This window comes from Trematomus bernacchii, unplaced genomic scaffold (assembly GCF_902827165.1).
Source record: "Trematomus bernacchii unplaced genomic scaffold, fTreBer1.1, whole genome shotgun sequence".
Taxonomy (NCBI): domain Eukaryota; kingdom Metazoa; phylum Chordata; class Actinopteri; order Perciformes; family Nototheniidae; genus Trematomus; species Trematomus bernacchii.
The window spans coordinates 14029367-14043033 of NW_022987739.1; the positions used below are offsets into that span (position 1 = coordinate 14029367).

Consider the following 13667-nt stretch of genomic DNA (forward strand, 5'->3'; position numbering starts at 1 on the left):
ATTACTTTGTATACTGCGGAGTATTTGTGAATTTACTCCAGGTGTAACTAAAATCTTATTTAAGTGTTGATTATATTTCACATTATTAATCAAAATCTGCAAAGTCACTAAAGATATTCTATAAATGTAGTAAAGTAAAATTACACAATCCACCTCTAAATTGTAGTGAAGTAGAAATACAAAGTAGCAAAACAAATACTCAAGTAAAGCACAAGTATCTCAAAATTGTACTTAAATTCAGAACTTGAGTAAATGAACTTAGTTACTTTACACCACTGTATACAAACATATGTCTCATCACTTCTACATTTACATTTCTTGAATTCCTACATTTATTCTAGACATCTGAATATATTTGAAGAATATTTTCTGGTCATAAATGTACCATGTGATGTACAGCTTTCATAAAGTAGGTACTACTCAGTTTGAAGAAAAGAAACAACAGTTGAATACGGTTGAACATCCTTTAAAGATATCACCATAAAGCTACCAGTATATTGCAATGTTATGTTTAAATATGCAAATGAGGAGTTTTTCTAACTTTTTGTGAGATTAGGAAACATCTACCGATACAAACGAACACAGTTAAAAAAAATAGACATTATAGACATCAATGTGTATTTTGGATGTTTATTTTCAAGTAGTCTGAAGGAGGTGCTATGGAAACAATATAGCCCGAAATCTCAGAATTGATCAGTTCATTAAAGATACTAGGTTTTAGCCATAGACTGTATATATGGTTTTAGCCGTTTTAGCCTGTAGTGTTTTCCTTAAAAACCTGCACGAACCTCGAGGGAAAGCACTGTAGTTACAAATTCATACACTAGGTGGTAGCATAGCCTTATCCCCACACCATTTCCCTTGTCTAGCAGCAAAGCTTCTTTCCAAGCTTCAAAATAATTAGAACAAAAATGATCAAGTACATGATGTCAAAATATTTTAAAAGCTTTTCAATCTTAAGACCTTAAATACAAATGTGCTTTGTATTCAGTTGATATTATAATACTGGATTTAAACAGAAACATCTGAAGAAAGATCTAGGATTAAACACATGCCTCTACGACAATATTATGTAAGGTTATTAAATCTTTGGAAAGTGTGTTTTCTCTGTGTGCACATGTATGAGACAATCACTACCAATCAGTGTAGTGCAGATTTTGAGCCCTAACTTTTCCGTATCCTGATTGGCCGGAATAGAATCGTGCACAGACACAGTGCTGCAGCCACGCCCACGCCCCCGGTTACCGACACCATGATGTCACGATAAAACCAAATGCAGTCTGGGCAGTAGGCCTCTGTGCTGTTAGAGAGAAAGAAAAAGACAATGGGTAAAGCTTTTGTAAAACTTTGACATAAAAAAACAGCTAAGATGCAAGTAGACTCCACTGCAATTAATAAAGCCGCTTGGATCCTTTCACATCTTAACAAATATGTTATTGACTGAGCCTAGGAGGTCATGGTTTCTGTTTACTGTTGATTCATTTCCATCTGGCCAGACGTTCATGAATCTTGGTGGAAATGTGAAGCACGGGTCGAGAAAGAACCCATTACATTTTGGAACGGATCTGAATCACATAGGATACTTTGATTGAAACGTTCACATCTTTAAGAAATGCTGTGTTTTAATCATTCGCAAATGACAAACTGTTATTCCTTACTGCAAGTTCACAGACAATGATGTCCTTAATTAACCCGCTGTGTTGTGGTGATACTGTACTAGCTAAGGCCAGATAAAGACAAATACACTTCAAATTAACTTAAAGACCAGTGTTGTCTTTTGACTTTCACTTGCGGAAACTACCTTGAAAGATGTCTGCGCTCTCAAATTGCCTTTTTTAGTTTTATACTGTACTGTATGTTACAAGGCTTAAGAAAAAAACGAAATTCCGCTACACAAAGGCATATTTATTTACTACAAGGAGATATTGCTTCAACTTAAGGGTCCACTAGCGAAAAAAGGGGAAGAACTGCAGCTTTAAGGGACAGTGAGACCATTCACATGTAAAACAGCTGTCATATTTGGGAAGTAAAAACAGACAGTGGTTTATCAGTCTGTAGTAAAGGGCCTTGTCCTTTACTGCAGCTTCCTTCAAACATTTTCATAGAATCAGTTGAAAGGCCTTCTAAATGGCAGAGGAGAGACTCACCCACATGGCCGTGTGCTCTGGATGAGGAGGACACCAAGACCATTTGCCAACTTGTCTGTGAGGCTCATTGATCCATAAACAAAGGCTGCACTTCCCTGCCAAACAAGAAAGATATTGGAGATTATTATATCTCTGTGAATAAAACATACATTCGATTATTTTCAGAGTGAGTGAAAAAGGACGAGAGGCAGTAAAAAGTGCTCTGATGCAAACCAACAACTACAAACCCTCCCATTTAATTTCACAGCTGACAGCTTTACAAAAGCTTCCTCCAACATGACTGTGATCGGGTGGCACCAGAATGAACGGACTGGTTAAATATTCGTAGTATAACAACACAGGTTTAGTACACTGAAGATCCTCAGTTAACTCTCCTGTGACTGCATGGTTGGCTGATTATGACGTGACATTTTAAACAAGAAGGTATCTGTTTGTGTTTGGCCTTGTGACGAGATGTATCTAGAAATCATTTCTCTTGAACCTAAACCTCAAAGTAAAACTAACTTTTGTATTTACTTCTGATTTTAAATATTTGTTTTCTGATGGATTAGCATTATTCTATTTTCTTTGGCCAACAAATCCCAAGACATGATCAACACTAACAATGTCTCCCTCTCACTACTTTTCAACTTTCCCATCCTGTTTATGTCTCTCAATCACAAGCCCCTTTGTTTGTGTACATCTTTAAAACTAGTAAAAACCAATTCAAACGAGAGAATGCAATTCCTGAAGAAATTGCTAGTGGGAATGCTTTATGCTGAAAAGCTGACGCTAAACTGCTATGCTGAAATGTAATGTGTAAGAAGAAAGTGAAGAATTTAGATTGAAATGATGCATGAACACTGGGGGCTTGAATGTGATGAGAGAAGAAAAGAAAGTAAAAAGGCTTGAAAAAGCAGCAGAATATCTGAACTCTGTTAGTTCAAACTTTTGAACTAACTTGATGGTGAATGATCTATCGCCATGCCAACGGCATTTGATGACATCCCATAATACGCTTAGATGCGTTGATTGCTGCATTGTTACCAAACCTGTGAAGTTTTGGGCCATTTGGAGCATTTTCACTGAAGTTATGAGAAAACCGTGTTTCATGGCGAGCATTGTGTTGCCATGGCAACGGCATTTGAAGTAATCTCAAAACTGTCCCGTAGATGTCTTCACGTCTGGACTGTTAGCACACATGTGAAGTTTGAGCACTTTTTGAACATTTTCATAGGAGTTATAGCGACATCGTCTTTTATGGCGAGGGATGCGTTTCCATGGAAACGGCATATGGTGAGATCTCAGATTTGGCGTAGAGCTGTTGAGGCATGGACCGGTGATATACAAGTGAAGATTGGGGGACGATTGGACCGTGTCCATTGGACTTACAGCGACATCGTGTTTCATGGCGAGTGGTCTGTCGCCATGGCAACGGCATTTGATGACACCCCATAATACGCTTAGATGCGTTGATGGCTGCATCGTTACCAAACCTGTGAAGTTTTGGGCCATTTGGAGCATTTTCACTGAAGTTATGAGAAAACCGTGTTTCATGGCGAGCATTGTAACGGCATTTGAAGAAATCTCAAAACTGTCCCGTAGATGTCTTCACGGCTGGACTGTTAGCACACATGTGAAGTTTGAGCACTTTTTGAACATTTTCATAGGAGATATAGCGACATCGTCTTTTATGGCGAGGGATGCGTTTCCATGGAAACGGCATATGATGACACCCCATAATTGACGTAGAGCTGTTGAGGGCAGGACCATTAACCATTATCTGAAGTCTGCTGTTCTGAGCATGTCAGTTGGAGTTATAACATCATCGTGTTCCATGACACAGGTGTTTATATTTGAGCTAACGAGGTGTCCAGAGATCAAAGGTTTCCATTGTTCTGAATGAGAGATAAACCTCTTACATGTGAACGTTTTGTTGAAGAACCGTAACGGACCGTCTACACAGCAGCGTTAAAAAAATCTTGGAGGTGGGCGTATCTGAAGCTTGGGGATTTTTTGCGAACAACCAATCACATGAATCTCCCGCCCGCGACATACGAAGCAAAAAAGTTTGAAGTAAACTGGATATAAACTCCCCAAACAGGCGAAAAACATACCACTGTCTCTGCCACCTCCCTCCATGCCTGGCTCCTCCGGTTTATATCCCGGTAGGTAAATAGGGACTGGTCATAAAGCACCGGGTGATTCCCTACCGCTAATTTCTCCTCCATTTTTTGGAATATGAGGAAATGACCTGCGGTATGTCTCTCCCAGCATACACGCCGTTTGACTGTCAGATTTGCGTACACGGGATTTGATTGGCTGACGCTTCCACCTCAGCCTCAAAAGTTGAACATTGTTCAACTTTGAATCCTGAAAATCCTGAAAATCTCCGCTCGCCTGCCCACAATGCAGTTCGGCGAAAAGTGAGGGAAAGTCACGTCACCCCATTCAAAGTGAATGGGCAGAAGCGTTTCAAGATTTTTTTAACGCTGCTGTGTAGACGGTCCGTAACAGATATCGGTGAAATTAGAAAGCGGGAAGCATCTCAAGGACCTTGAGTATCTGAAGTGTGCTTTTTGTGTACTTTCGGGTCAATAATGTGGCCTTTTTGGCAGATTAACTAAAGGTGTGCGGCTGCTGCTGTGAGGAAATATCAGCCTGAAATTACAATGGGCTTTAATGGAGACATGTTGAAAGTTGTTGTCACTTCATGCCCTCAAGAGGCATTTTGTTTAATTATTTTGCTTAATTATTTGTCATCTTTCAAGCTAAGAGATGTTTTCCTACGTTTGTCATGAAAAAGTATGTCTCAGGAATGTAGGGTTTGGGAATTATGGCAGTTTTAAAAAAAAATATGAAGGCAAATTTCAAGATTTCCTACACTCTAGCTGTGACATCACGCACTCTAGTTAATGTTAAAATCTGAAGAAGGCCTCTGTACCAAGGTCTGAACAATGTTTAATATCTCTAAAAGTAAGAATCAGATTTAAAAGATGTGTTACACGAATAATGTCAGAAAGATGTGACATTTTAAAGTTCGAATGAGGTTTCTGAGTGAAAGTATGAAGGAAGGAACAGTTAGCAGTTGAAGTCACATGAAGATTGTTCAAGTCTGAAGATTTTCTCCATTGACTTCAATGGTTAAAAATGTGATGAATCATGGGATATATCTCGGGAATTATGAAAGTTATGAATGAGAAAAGTAATAGCCATCGATTCCCGACCGAGCTGAACGTTTTGATGTTCGAACGGAGTTTCTGCAATGTGGAATGTGGGAGAAGAAGACCGGCAAAATAACGGGCGGAATTAAGATTTTGAATAACATATAGTTGGAATGCTGTATCAGCATTCCCACTAAATTAATGAAGTGCTCTCTTATTTCCTTATTCATCTGGCTGTTCTAGTTTTAAGCAAATGTTACTCAAGCAGAAGTCACACATTATTGCATTTACCACTACATGTGCAGACAGTTTATGAACAATCAGTAGATTTACATGAGCGCTTACACCAACATGACTATTTTTGTGGGGGTCGCTAACTGAAATTGTTGAGAACCATTGCTTTATGACAGAGGAATAAGAAATATCAGCCTTTTGATAACAACAGATATTGTGGATAGGAGGAATTCATTATTTGTGGACTCTTCTACAAAGCTATAAAGTGCTGCTGGTTCCCTACCGTCTGCTCCCCGATGAGAGTGGCCGTCATGGAAAGGGACATGACCAGGATCGAGGCTGAACCGGCTCCCAGCAGCACGGCAGCTCCGTAGATCGTCTCAGCTCCCATGCTCTTGTCCACAAGCACCCAGACGGCGAAGCCAACTACCAACAACAGGCCGACTAAATAGGTAATCTGAGACAAAACACATTCATAATTTCAATACAACCTTTCTCTCAAATCACTAATTTATCATGCAACAGACATGAGTTAATAAAACAAAAGTTATGGCTAACATGTTAACAGATCTTGTTAGGTAGAGACTCACACTGATTCCCATGCGCTTGCTGACTGGTTTCATAACCAGAGAGCAAACAAAGCCGCTGACATACATCACCAGAGGTATGATGGCAATGTAGTTCTGAAGAGAGAGGACATTTTTTATTTATTTTTCTACACGGACGTTAATTCACATAATTAGTTGTGTAATCTTACCTTTGGTAACATCAGTGAGTTGGTGAGGTAAACTGAGATGTAGGTCTGGGATAAATTGACTATTAACCTGGTGCACATGTACAGAAAAGCCACCTGGTGCAAAATCCAACAAAGAAAACAGAATTGACATTTGTGTTAACCATTTTGAATGTATGCATACACAGCTTCACATTTTATACTCATTCATTTGTTTAGTTTTGACTCTTTTTCTAGTAAAAATAAAAAAATGGTTTGGCACACTCTTTAATCTTACTGCATCGTGAAATTGATTAAAGTAAAGGCTGCTATTGTTTGTATTTCTCAATAATGTTTCAGTATTGATTCTAAGATTTCAAAATTGTGCTTTAAAGCACTGCTACATTTATTAAAAGAAAAACAAGGAAGATTTCTCTACAACATTTTATTTTCTTAAAATAAAGCTGATTAAAGGTGGGGTAGGTAAGTTTGAGAAACCGGCTCGAGATCGCTAGAATTTGAAAATACACAACCGGAGAAAATCTGCCACTTCCTTATAGAGCCCGTCCTCCAACACACACGAACGCGCACATGACCAATGAGAGCACGAGATAAGTTTGTGCACAGATGGAAGGCTGACAGGCAGGTAGGCCATCCAGTTATTTTAGCTGGGCCGGCTAAAATGATTGGTCGTGCTTTTTACAGTATTACGGCTTCCACAGATGACATTTCTTTATGGATTTTTTGTCAAAGCACTTAAGATATTCATTGCTATCGGGATGTTAAGAGCATTCCATGGAATATAACAAAAAGTGTATCTCGAGCCGGTTTCTCAAACTTACCTACCCTACCTTTAAAATGGAGTCTAAAATTAATCAAACTAATTATATGAGGAAATATGTAATACAAAAATAAATTAACAAGACATTCAGTGGTTTTTTGCATTGGAGTTGTTGAACTAATTTGGTCAGTGATCGTACTATTTTGAGATTTGACGTCGGGCCAAAATCAGTCACGTTTGACGAAGTTTAGATTTGCTCAGGTTAGATCATTATTATTGGTGGTTATGCAGCTTAATTTGAAAATTCTGCAACACCTAATAATGCAAGTGTAACTTTAACTAATATGATTCAGAACATAGAGCAATGAATGTAAGCTAATGGATCAGGGTATGACAGGAAAAGTACATTCACAAACAAAAAACAGCCGCTCAGATTTTGGACTCACCTGGTAGAAGGACGGCTCCTTCAGCCAATGCTTCCACTGAAACACAAGACCAGGCGACTCTTCCTGCGAGGTTGGCGGTAGGATCCTCTGATTTTCACTCCTTGAATCTGTCACCTCCTCTTTAGTACCGATGTGGAATACCATAGAGAATAAAGCTCCAGTAGCCAGCATAACCAGGGCCAGAGTCTACAGACAGCGAGCGGTAGATTAGTTAAAAATAGTAACCCAATAATTGCACAAGTGTGTTACCTCTCTGACTGCCTCTATCCTCTTACTCTGAAAAGGGGGGTGTCCACCTTGCCCAGGCTGTCTGAGATGGAGGTGTCCATATTGTTCTGAGCCTGGAAGCGAAAGAGCAGCCAGGCCACACTGTACACGGTGATATTGGCCACCACAGTGAAGGCATACCTACACAAAAAGGGATATCATTTTATGTTTTACTGTTACACCTGGTCTTATAGTTTGGACAGCATTTTGGTGGGAATGAGATGAGGGTTGCACCTAAGAAATAGGAGAGATTGGGTAGGAAGCCTTGAAGATTTGATGGAAGAATTGACCCTCATGATTTCAGATACAGAACGATAAAAAATATTCCACTCTGAAAACTGTTCATTTTCATGTGATGACTTTGACAAAAGGTCATTTTGCAGACATCATTACCACATCTGTCTATGTATTCCTGATACCGTTGCTGAACTGTTAAAGCTTACTGTGAACTGCAAATGTTGTTGCTCTATCAAACTTATGTAGCCTACAGTATAATCACCAGGAAATGTTCTAAAGGACATAATGATAAGGAGTTTAACTTTGCTCCACTGTTAACCAATTGATCAGAGAGGAACCATGCAGTCACACAAGCTTTGACGCCTGAATAGAAAAATGTGACTGCGTGTTTCAACAAAAGGTTGATTCTGCATCAGAGATTCCTCATAAGGTGAAGCTGCAACTCTCAGAATTTAGATGAGACAGCAACCGAATTCAGTAAGTCCACAGATAATTTCTGTGGTGACCATTATTCAGATAGTGGTTGTTTGTTAGCGCCCTTTGGCAATAACCTTTGTTGAGTCCAAATTCGTTGGCACCTGATATAAACATCCAGCCCCTAGTGGCTCCTGTGCTATGAATAATTGTTGTTCAGTTGGTGCAAATAAACACAATAACGTGTTCTGTGGTGCTTCAAACAAGTAGGCTACGTTACAAGTTAGTCAAGTTAGTCAAGTTTGTCAAATATTAGCCTTCCCTATCCTGAGCCACACCAGCCGCCTATGACTTCATGTTTGTTTTTTCAGCTTTTAGTAGTTGTGTAAGTCTCTTTGCAGCTGTTTTTATCTGTGTAGTCATTTTTTGTCTCCGAGTGACATTCTGTAGGTGAAGGCCAGGGGGGTGAAGGCCAGGGGGGCACAGGCCTGTGTCTGTAGGTCTGCCAGTAATCTATTACTTAGTGAAAACTGGACACGGCTAGCCTTTCAACAGCTAGCCGGGCTCTGTCTGGATTCCATCACATCTAAGCTATTGTTTGTTTAGTTCATACATAACCAAAGTTTAGCTGTTTTTGACAGACGCAAGAGATGTTAAGTTGGAAAATGTTTTCGTGAGGAGTAGCCTAACTTTATTTTTTTTTCAAAAAAATTGTCAAACCGACTTTTACTTTAAATATAGGATAGGAGATATACATATACACATATACACATATATATATAAATATCATATATTTAAAAGGAAAAGTCGGTATAAAACTTTTTTGTTCATTTTCAATCCCGAGTGTCTACGTGATGACGTCACCCACCTGTACGCGGTGAGCTCCACCCTGTCGCTCTCGCTGGACACGAGCCCCGGGATGAGGGAGAGGTGAGAGATCTGAGTGGCTGCCCATCCGATCTGGAAGATGATGATGAAGGGTGAGAAGTAAAGTATTTGAGCCCACTGAGGAGTGCTGTCGTTACAGGCCAGGCATGGGTTGAAAATGAATGGAAAAGAAACAAGGACACAAATCGTTCCTGGGAAACAAAAAGCGGATTGTTTTATTATTTTTAAGAATGATTAGATTCTACTACATTTTGAGAATAAAAAAAATGTATCTTTACCCCACCACATTTATTTATCTGCAGATTGAGACTTTTGATAGAAAATATGAACTAATCAATTATTATTTAGGCTATTCACTGCAAAATGTATGTGATGTTCACAGATTAATGTTTCACCAATAATATGTAATATAACATATGAACCCGGTAAGAGTCACCTTTGCATGATTGCTAACATCAAGTGCATATTTATGATGACAAACTTTTAGCCTACTTTTACTTGAGTAAAGTTTTAAAAGAAGGACTTTAAGCTGCAGTATTAGGCTTTACTTGATGAAGATCTGTACTTTTATTTAAGTCAAAACATTTTCTCGGGTAGCCTACTACTTACCAAACAAGTGCCAGGTTTTTCTCTTGCCGTAGAAGCACGATGTTTTGTCGGATTGATATCCAACCAAAGGCGTAGAGACCCCGTCAGCTATCTGCCCGATCAGCAGCAACACACCTGCATAGGTGCTCCGGAAGCCGAGCACGGAGTGGAGGTAGACCAGCAGGTAGGTGAACCACATGGAGGAGCACAGGTCGTTGAGGAAATGTCCTGCAGCGAAACAAACCCTTCTGCAGGCTGACAGAGAGCGACCAGCAGGCACAAACTGCTCCATGATTGATTTGACTCCTGTGATAAAACTTCCTTTATTCACAATAAGAGATCTGTCGTTGTCATATTTACAAATACATAATGCAAATAGTTACACTAACAGAGCAAAACACAGTTCAACCTTGTTCTGAGCATCTCCAAAAATATCCTTAATTGTTAATCATATAATAAATCGCAATGTAATGGATTATGTCAGGCTGGGTCCCCATGCTGGTCAGCTGAACCTGTTAATCTTTCAGATGAATAATTAATGCGCCAACAAAAGCTCTTCTCAGCTATGAGCGGCACCTAAATCAACGTTAACACCTAGGACTTCACGCGTAAAGGCGCACTGCTGGCGCGCGTCCTTGCAGCATCCGGAGATGTGTCCTGTCTCTAAAGCAGACTACACGCCTCCGGTGTGGTAACATTAATCAATAACAAAGCGGTGGTCATGAACTGTGAAAACTCGTGAGTTACAACACCGTTACCAAACACAGTTGGTTCCTCTTTCTGTTCTTCACATGGCGAGTGATTCAAACCCACTTTAGTCCTCTTAATCATGCTTACACAAACAAACATATCCCCTTCATAACTTAAACAAAATGATTTGCAGACACTTAAACAACAAATAAGGAGGATGAGATTAAATGCAAGCAAAATGTGTAAATATTTCTTGTTTTTACATGGCAGTTGTGTTTGGGTTTGTAAGTGGAAAAACACCTTAACTTCCTTTTCATTACACAGGTTATAGTGATCATGGTATGGGTTAGGGTTAGTTTAAGTTGAATGCTCTTGAGGCTCAGGCGGTGTTTTTAAAGGGCACTCATTCACAAAAATTGAGTAATTCAGTTCTGGGGTGGAGCTTTGTAAAGGCTGAAAAAAATCTGGGCTTGACACATAACATTTTTTACAAAAAGCCTGCATTACAAACTGGACATTTTGGGTTTAAAGTGGCAGGAAAGGTGTATGAAAGATACCACCCACCTGCATTGTGGGAAATGTAGGATCAGTGTTTTCTGGACCCCGTTTCTAAGAATAACTTGCTGCTGCTTTGATTTAAACCTGTTTTAAAAAATAATCTGTTCATATATAGTCAAATATGTAAGTAATTACTATTACTACTACATAAGTAGTAGTGTATTAATCTGTTTCGAGTCCCCCATTTTTATGCATGTTCAATATTAACATAGCTTGAGTACTCTAAATAACTAAAGGCATTAAACGTTGCAATCTCTGATGGGCTAGACACTTCAGGGGGGGATTTAAAACAATCCTGAACACAGGCAGAGACAGACATACATCTTGGCCTGAAAACTAAAAAGGAATGATCAAAGAGGTACACGTTACTAGAGCTTCAACAATTATAGTCGATTAAAAATAAAGGATTGCAAAAACATTCTATAAGTCAAATAACTTCTTTTTTTTTGTTGAAAAATTACAAGCATTGAATGGTTCAAGGTTTTCAAATGTGAGAATGTTCAACTCATTTGCAGCTCTACAAGGAACTACAGCAGCAGCAAGGAACTCAAAAGGGAAAATGTTTTTTTGTTACAGTTCAGTGCATTTTGAATTTTGGAAAGGTTCCTTTGTTATCAGGCTCAGAAACAAACAGCAGCCCATTCACTTCAGAGACGATGTAGCCACTTACAGTCTGTGGATGTAGCTCACAAACAAGAAACCTCATTAAGGCCATGTCTGACTGTGACCTCCTGACAAAAAGAAACAATAGTTCAAACATACCAGACAGCACGCACACACTCACACACAGACAATCAAGATCTCTTTCCAGACCCAACAACACAACTGTACAGATGTGTCGATTTTTCATTGTCAGGGGGAAGGGATGTATAATATTATGTTAGATCAAATGGTGTGCACACAGCCATTAAAAACATTAACTTACAAAAACCTCCACATTTGCACACACACACACACACAAACACACACAGACACAGTAATCCAGTGAGCATTTGGGACAGATTAGATAAAATCTCATTGCGGGACACTCAATTGAGCTTTAAACATTTTACTTAAAAAGGCACAAACTATGATTTCCTGGTAAATTATTTTTGATTTAAGAAATAAAAATGGAAAGACATATCCTTTTTTTTCTTCATGTAAATCGACAACATTTTTCCATAACTCAGATATAAGCGTTGTGAAGGACTCTCCCTAGATCAGTCTTTATTAGGTTGTTTTTCTTAATTGTTAATTTCAAACCCTTAAGTTTTCCACTGTAATTGTTTTCTTTTTTCCAAAAGTGCAATAATAATAAGAGAGCTTAATATCTGTTTCTCTCGATCTCCCACAGTACCTGAGGCCAGTGACTGTGCTACAAAGTCCACGTTGACAGACAGAAAGAAAGCCAGAGTGAAGAAAACAAATGGAACTCCAGAACACTACAACATAAAAATAAGTTTTCAATGCAGGGATTTGATTTTGAAAACTGAGGATTCAATTACAAAAAAAAGAAAAACATAAAAATCCTCCAAATTCAGTTTTAGAGATGAAATGCTTCCTGTGTCGCTCAGATTTAACATCAGCATAGTTCACCTTTTCCTCTTTACCTTGATCCCAAAACACACACCAAAGGAAGAAAAGAAAAGAAAATCCTAAAAGGAGCAGATTTCTTTCATGTGAACCACTCGAATGGTTCCCCTGATCAACAGCTGACAACACGCGCTCATATGGAATCTAGAATACACAACTGTTTCAAACAGTATCTTTTTTTCATATTCAAGCCACGGTATTCGAGTTTCATTGTTACAGCCTTTTTTAAAACTTTTTCTCAAGCCTCCGTTGTAATGCAGGTACGTTTATTTTTCGTCGATAAAGGAATCAAGAGTCTGTTGTGGAGTCAGTAGGACTGCAACATTCCTTAAACTCGCCAGTAGCAGGGAGCACTGAGAACGAGAAAGAGACAGCGCGAGGGGGGGGGGGGGGGGGGGGGGGTACAGAGTGATAGTGGGAATAAGGTGAGAGGGATAAAGAGGTGAGGGGGAAGCTGGAAAGAGATAGGGGACAGAGGGGGAGTCTGTGTAGTTGCTTCCATTTAAAACTTGACAGTGACCACAATGTTTCAACTTGTCTCTGTGCTCTTCTTTCACTTGTGCCTCTGGAGGGCTTTCCTCTTTCTCCTTTTGAAGAAACAACAGCACCTGCAGGACAACAAAGGAACACTTTCAGTTAAGAAATAAAAAAATTTGAGACACATCCATACAAAATATATTTGTTTATCAAAAAAGCGTTTAACACACTGCTGGTTAGGGTTGGGTTTCAATAGCTCATGCACTGAATCACCTACCATCAACCTTCACCTCATAATAAGCAAAGAGCAATGTAGAAAACGTTCAGTGCATTTACATGCTTTCTCCAATTAGTCTGTTAGTTATCGTCATGTAAAACAAGAAACCTAGTTTCCGTAGTTGAGCTAGTGGATAAGACATTTCTAATTTTCCTTCGATACATTTTTCCTAGAGAAAGCAGAGTCTTGGCCATCTAAACCCCGTTTCTAATCTGCTTTTTACAAATAAACATGGC

At 39.1% G+C, this 13667-nt stretch overlaps 2 protein-coding genes across 8 annotated transcripts in view; both read right to left on the reverse strand.

Annotated features, from left to right (window-relative positions):
- Positions 1 to 634: 634 nt before the first annotated feature.
- Positions 635 to 10186, reverse strand: mfsd12b (major facilitator superfamily domain containing 12b). Of its 3 annotated transcripts, none has more exons than XM_034146848.1 (9): positions 9879 to 10186; positions 9250 to 9460; positions 7739 to 7871; positions 7464 to 7649; positions 6282 to 6374; positions 6115 to 6207; positions 5808 to 5981; positions 2148 to 2242; positions 635 to 1300 (listed from the first exon to the last, which is right to left on the reverse strand). In XM_034146848.1, the coding sequence occupies exons 1-9, from the start codon at positions 10147 to 10149 to the stop codon at positions 1165 to 1167; spliced, it is 1392 nt and encodes a 463-aa protein (XP_034002739.1). In that variant the 5' UTR covers positions 10150 to 10186; the 3' UTR covers positions 635 to 1164. The 3 variants fall into 3 exon arrangements, with proteins under 3 accessions (XP_034002739.1, XP_034002741.1, XP_034002740.1); XM_034146849.1 differs by having other exon boundaries at positions 1156 to 1300; positions 2152 to 2242; XM_034146850.1 differs by lacking the exon at positions 6115 to 6207.
- A 995-nt stretch (positions 10187 to 11181) lies between these two features.
- csnk1g2b (casein kinase 1, gamma 2b) overlaps positions 11182 to 13667 on the reverse strand; it is a 37250-nt gene continuing 34764 nt past the window's right edge. For 3 of the 5 annotated variants that reach the window (XM_034146853.1, XM_034146851.1, XM_034146852.1), the window contains exon 12: positions 11182 to 13285. In XM_034146853.1, coding sequence (XP_034002744.1) covers positions 13231 to 13285 — 55 coding nt within the window. In that variant the 3' untranslated portion in view covers positions 11182 to 13230. The remainder of the gene's footprint in view (positions 13286 to 13667) is intronic. The other 2 variants (XM_034146855.1, XM_034146854.1) reach the window with 1 other exon arrangement.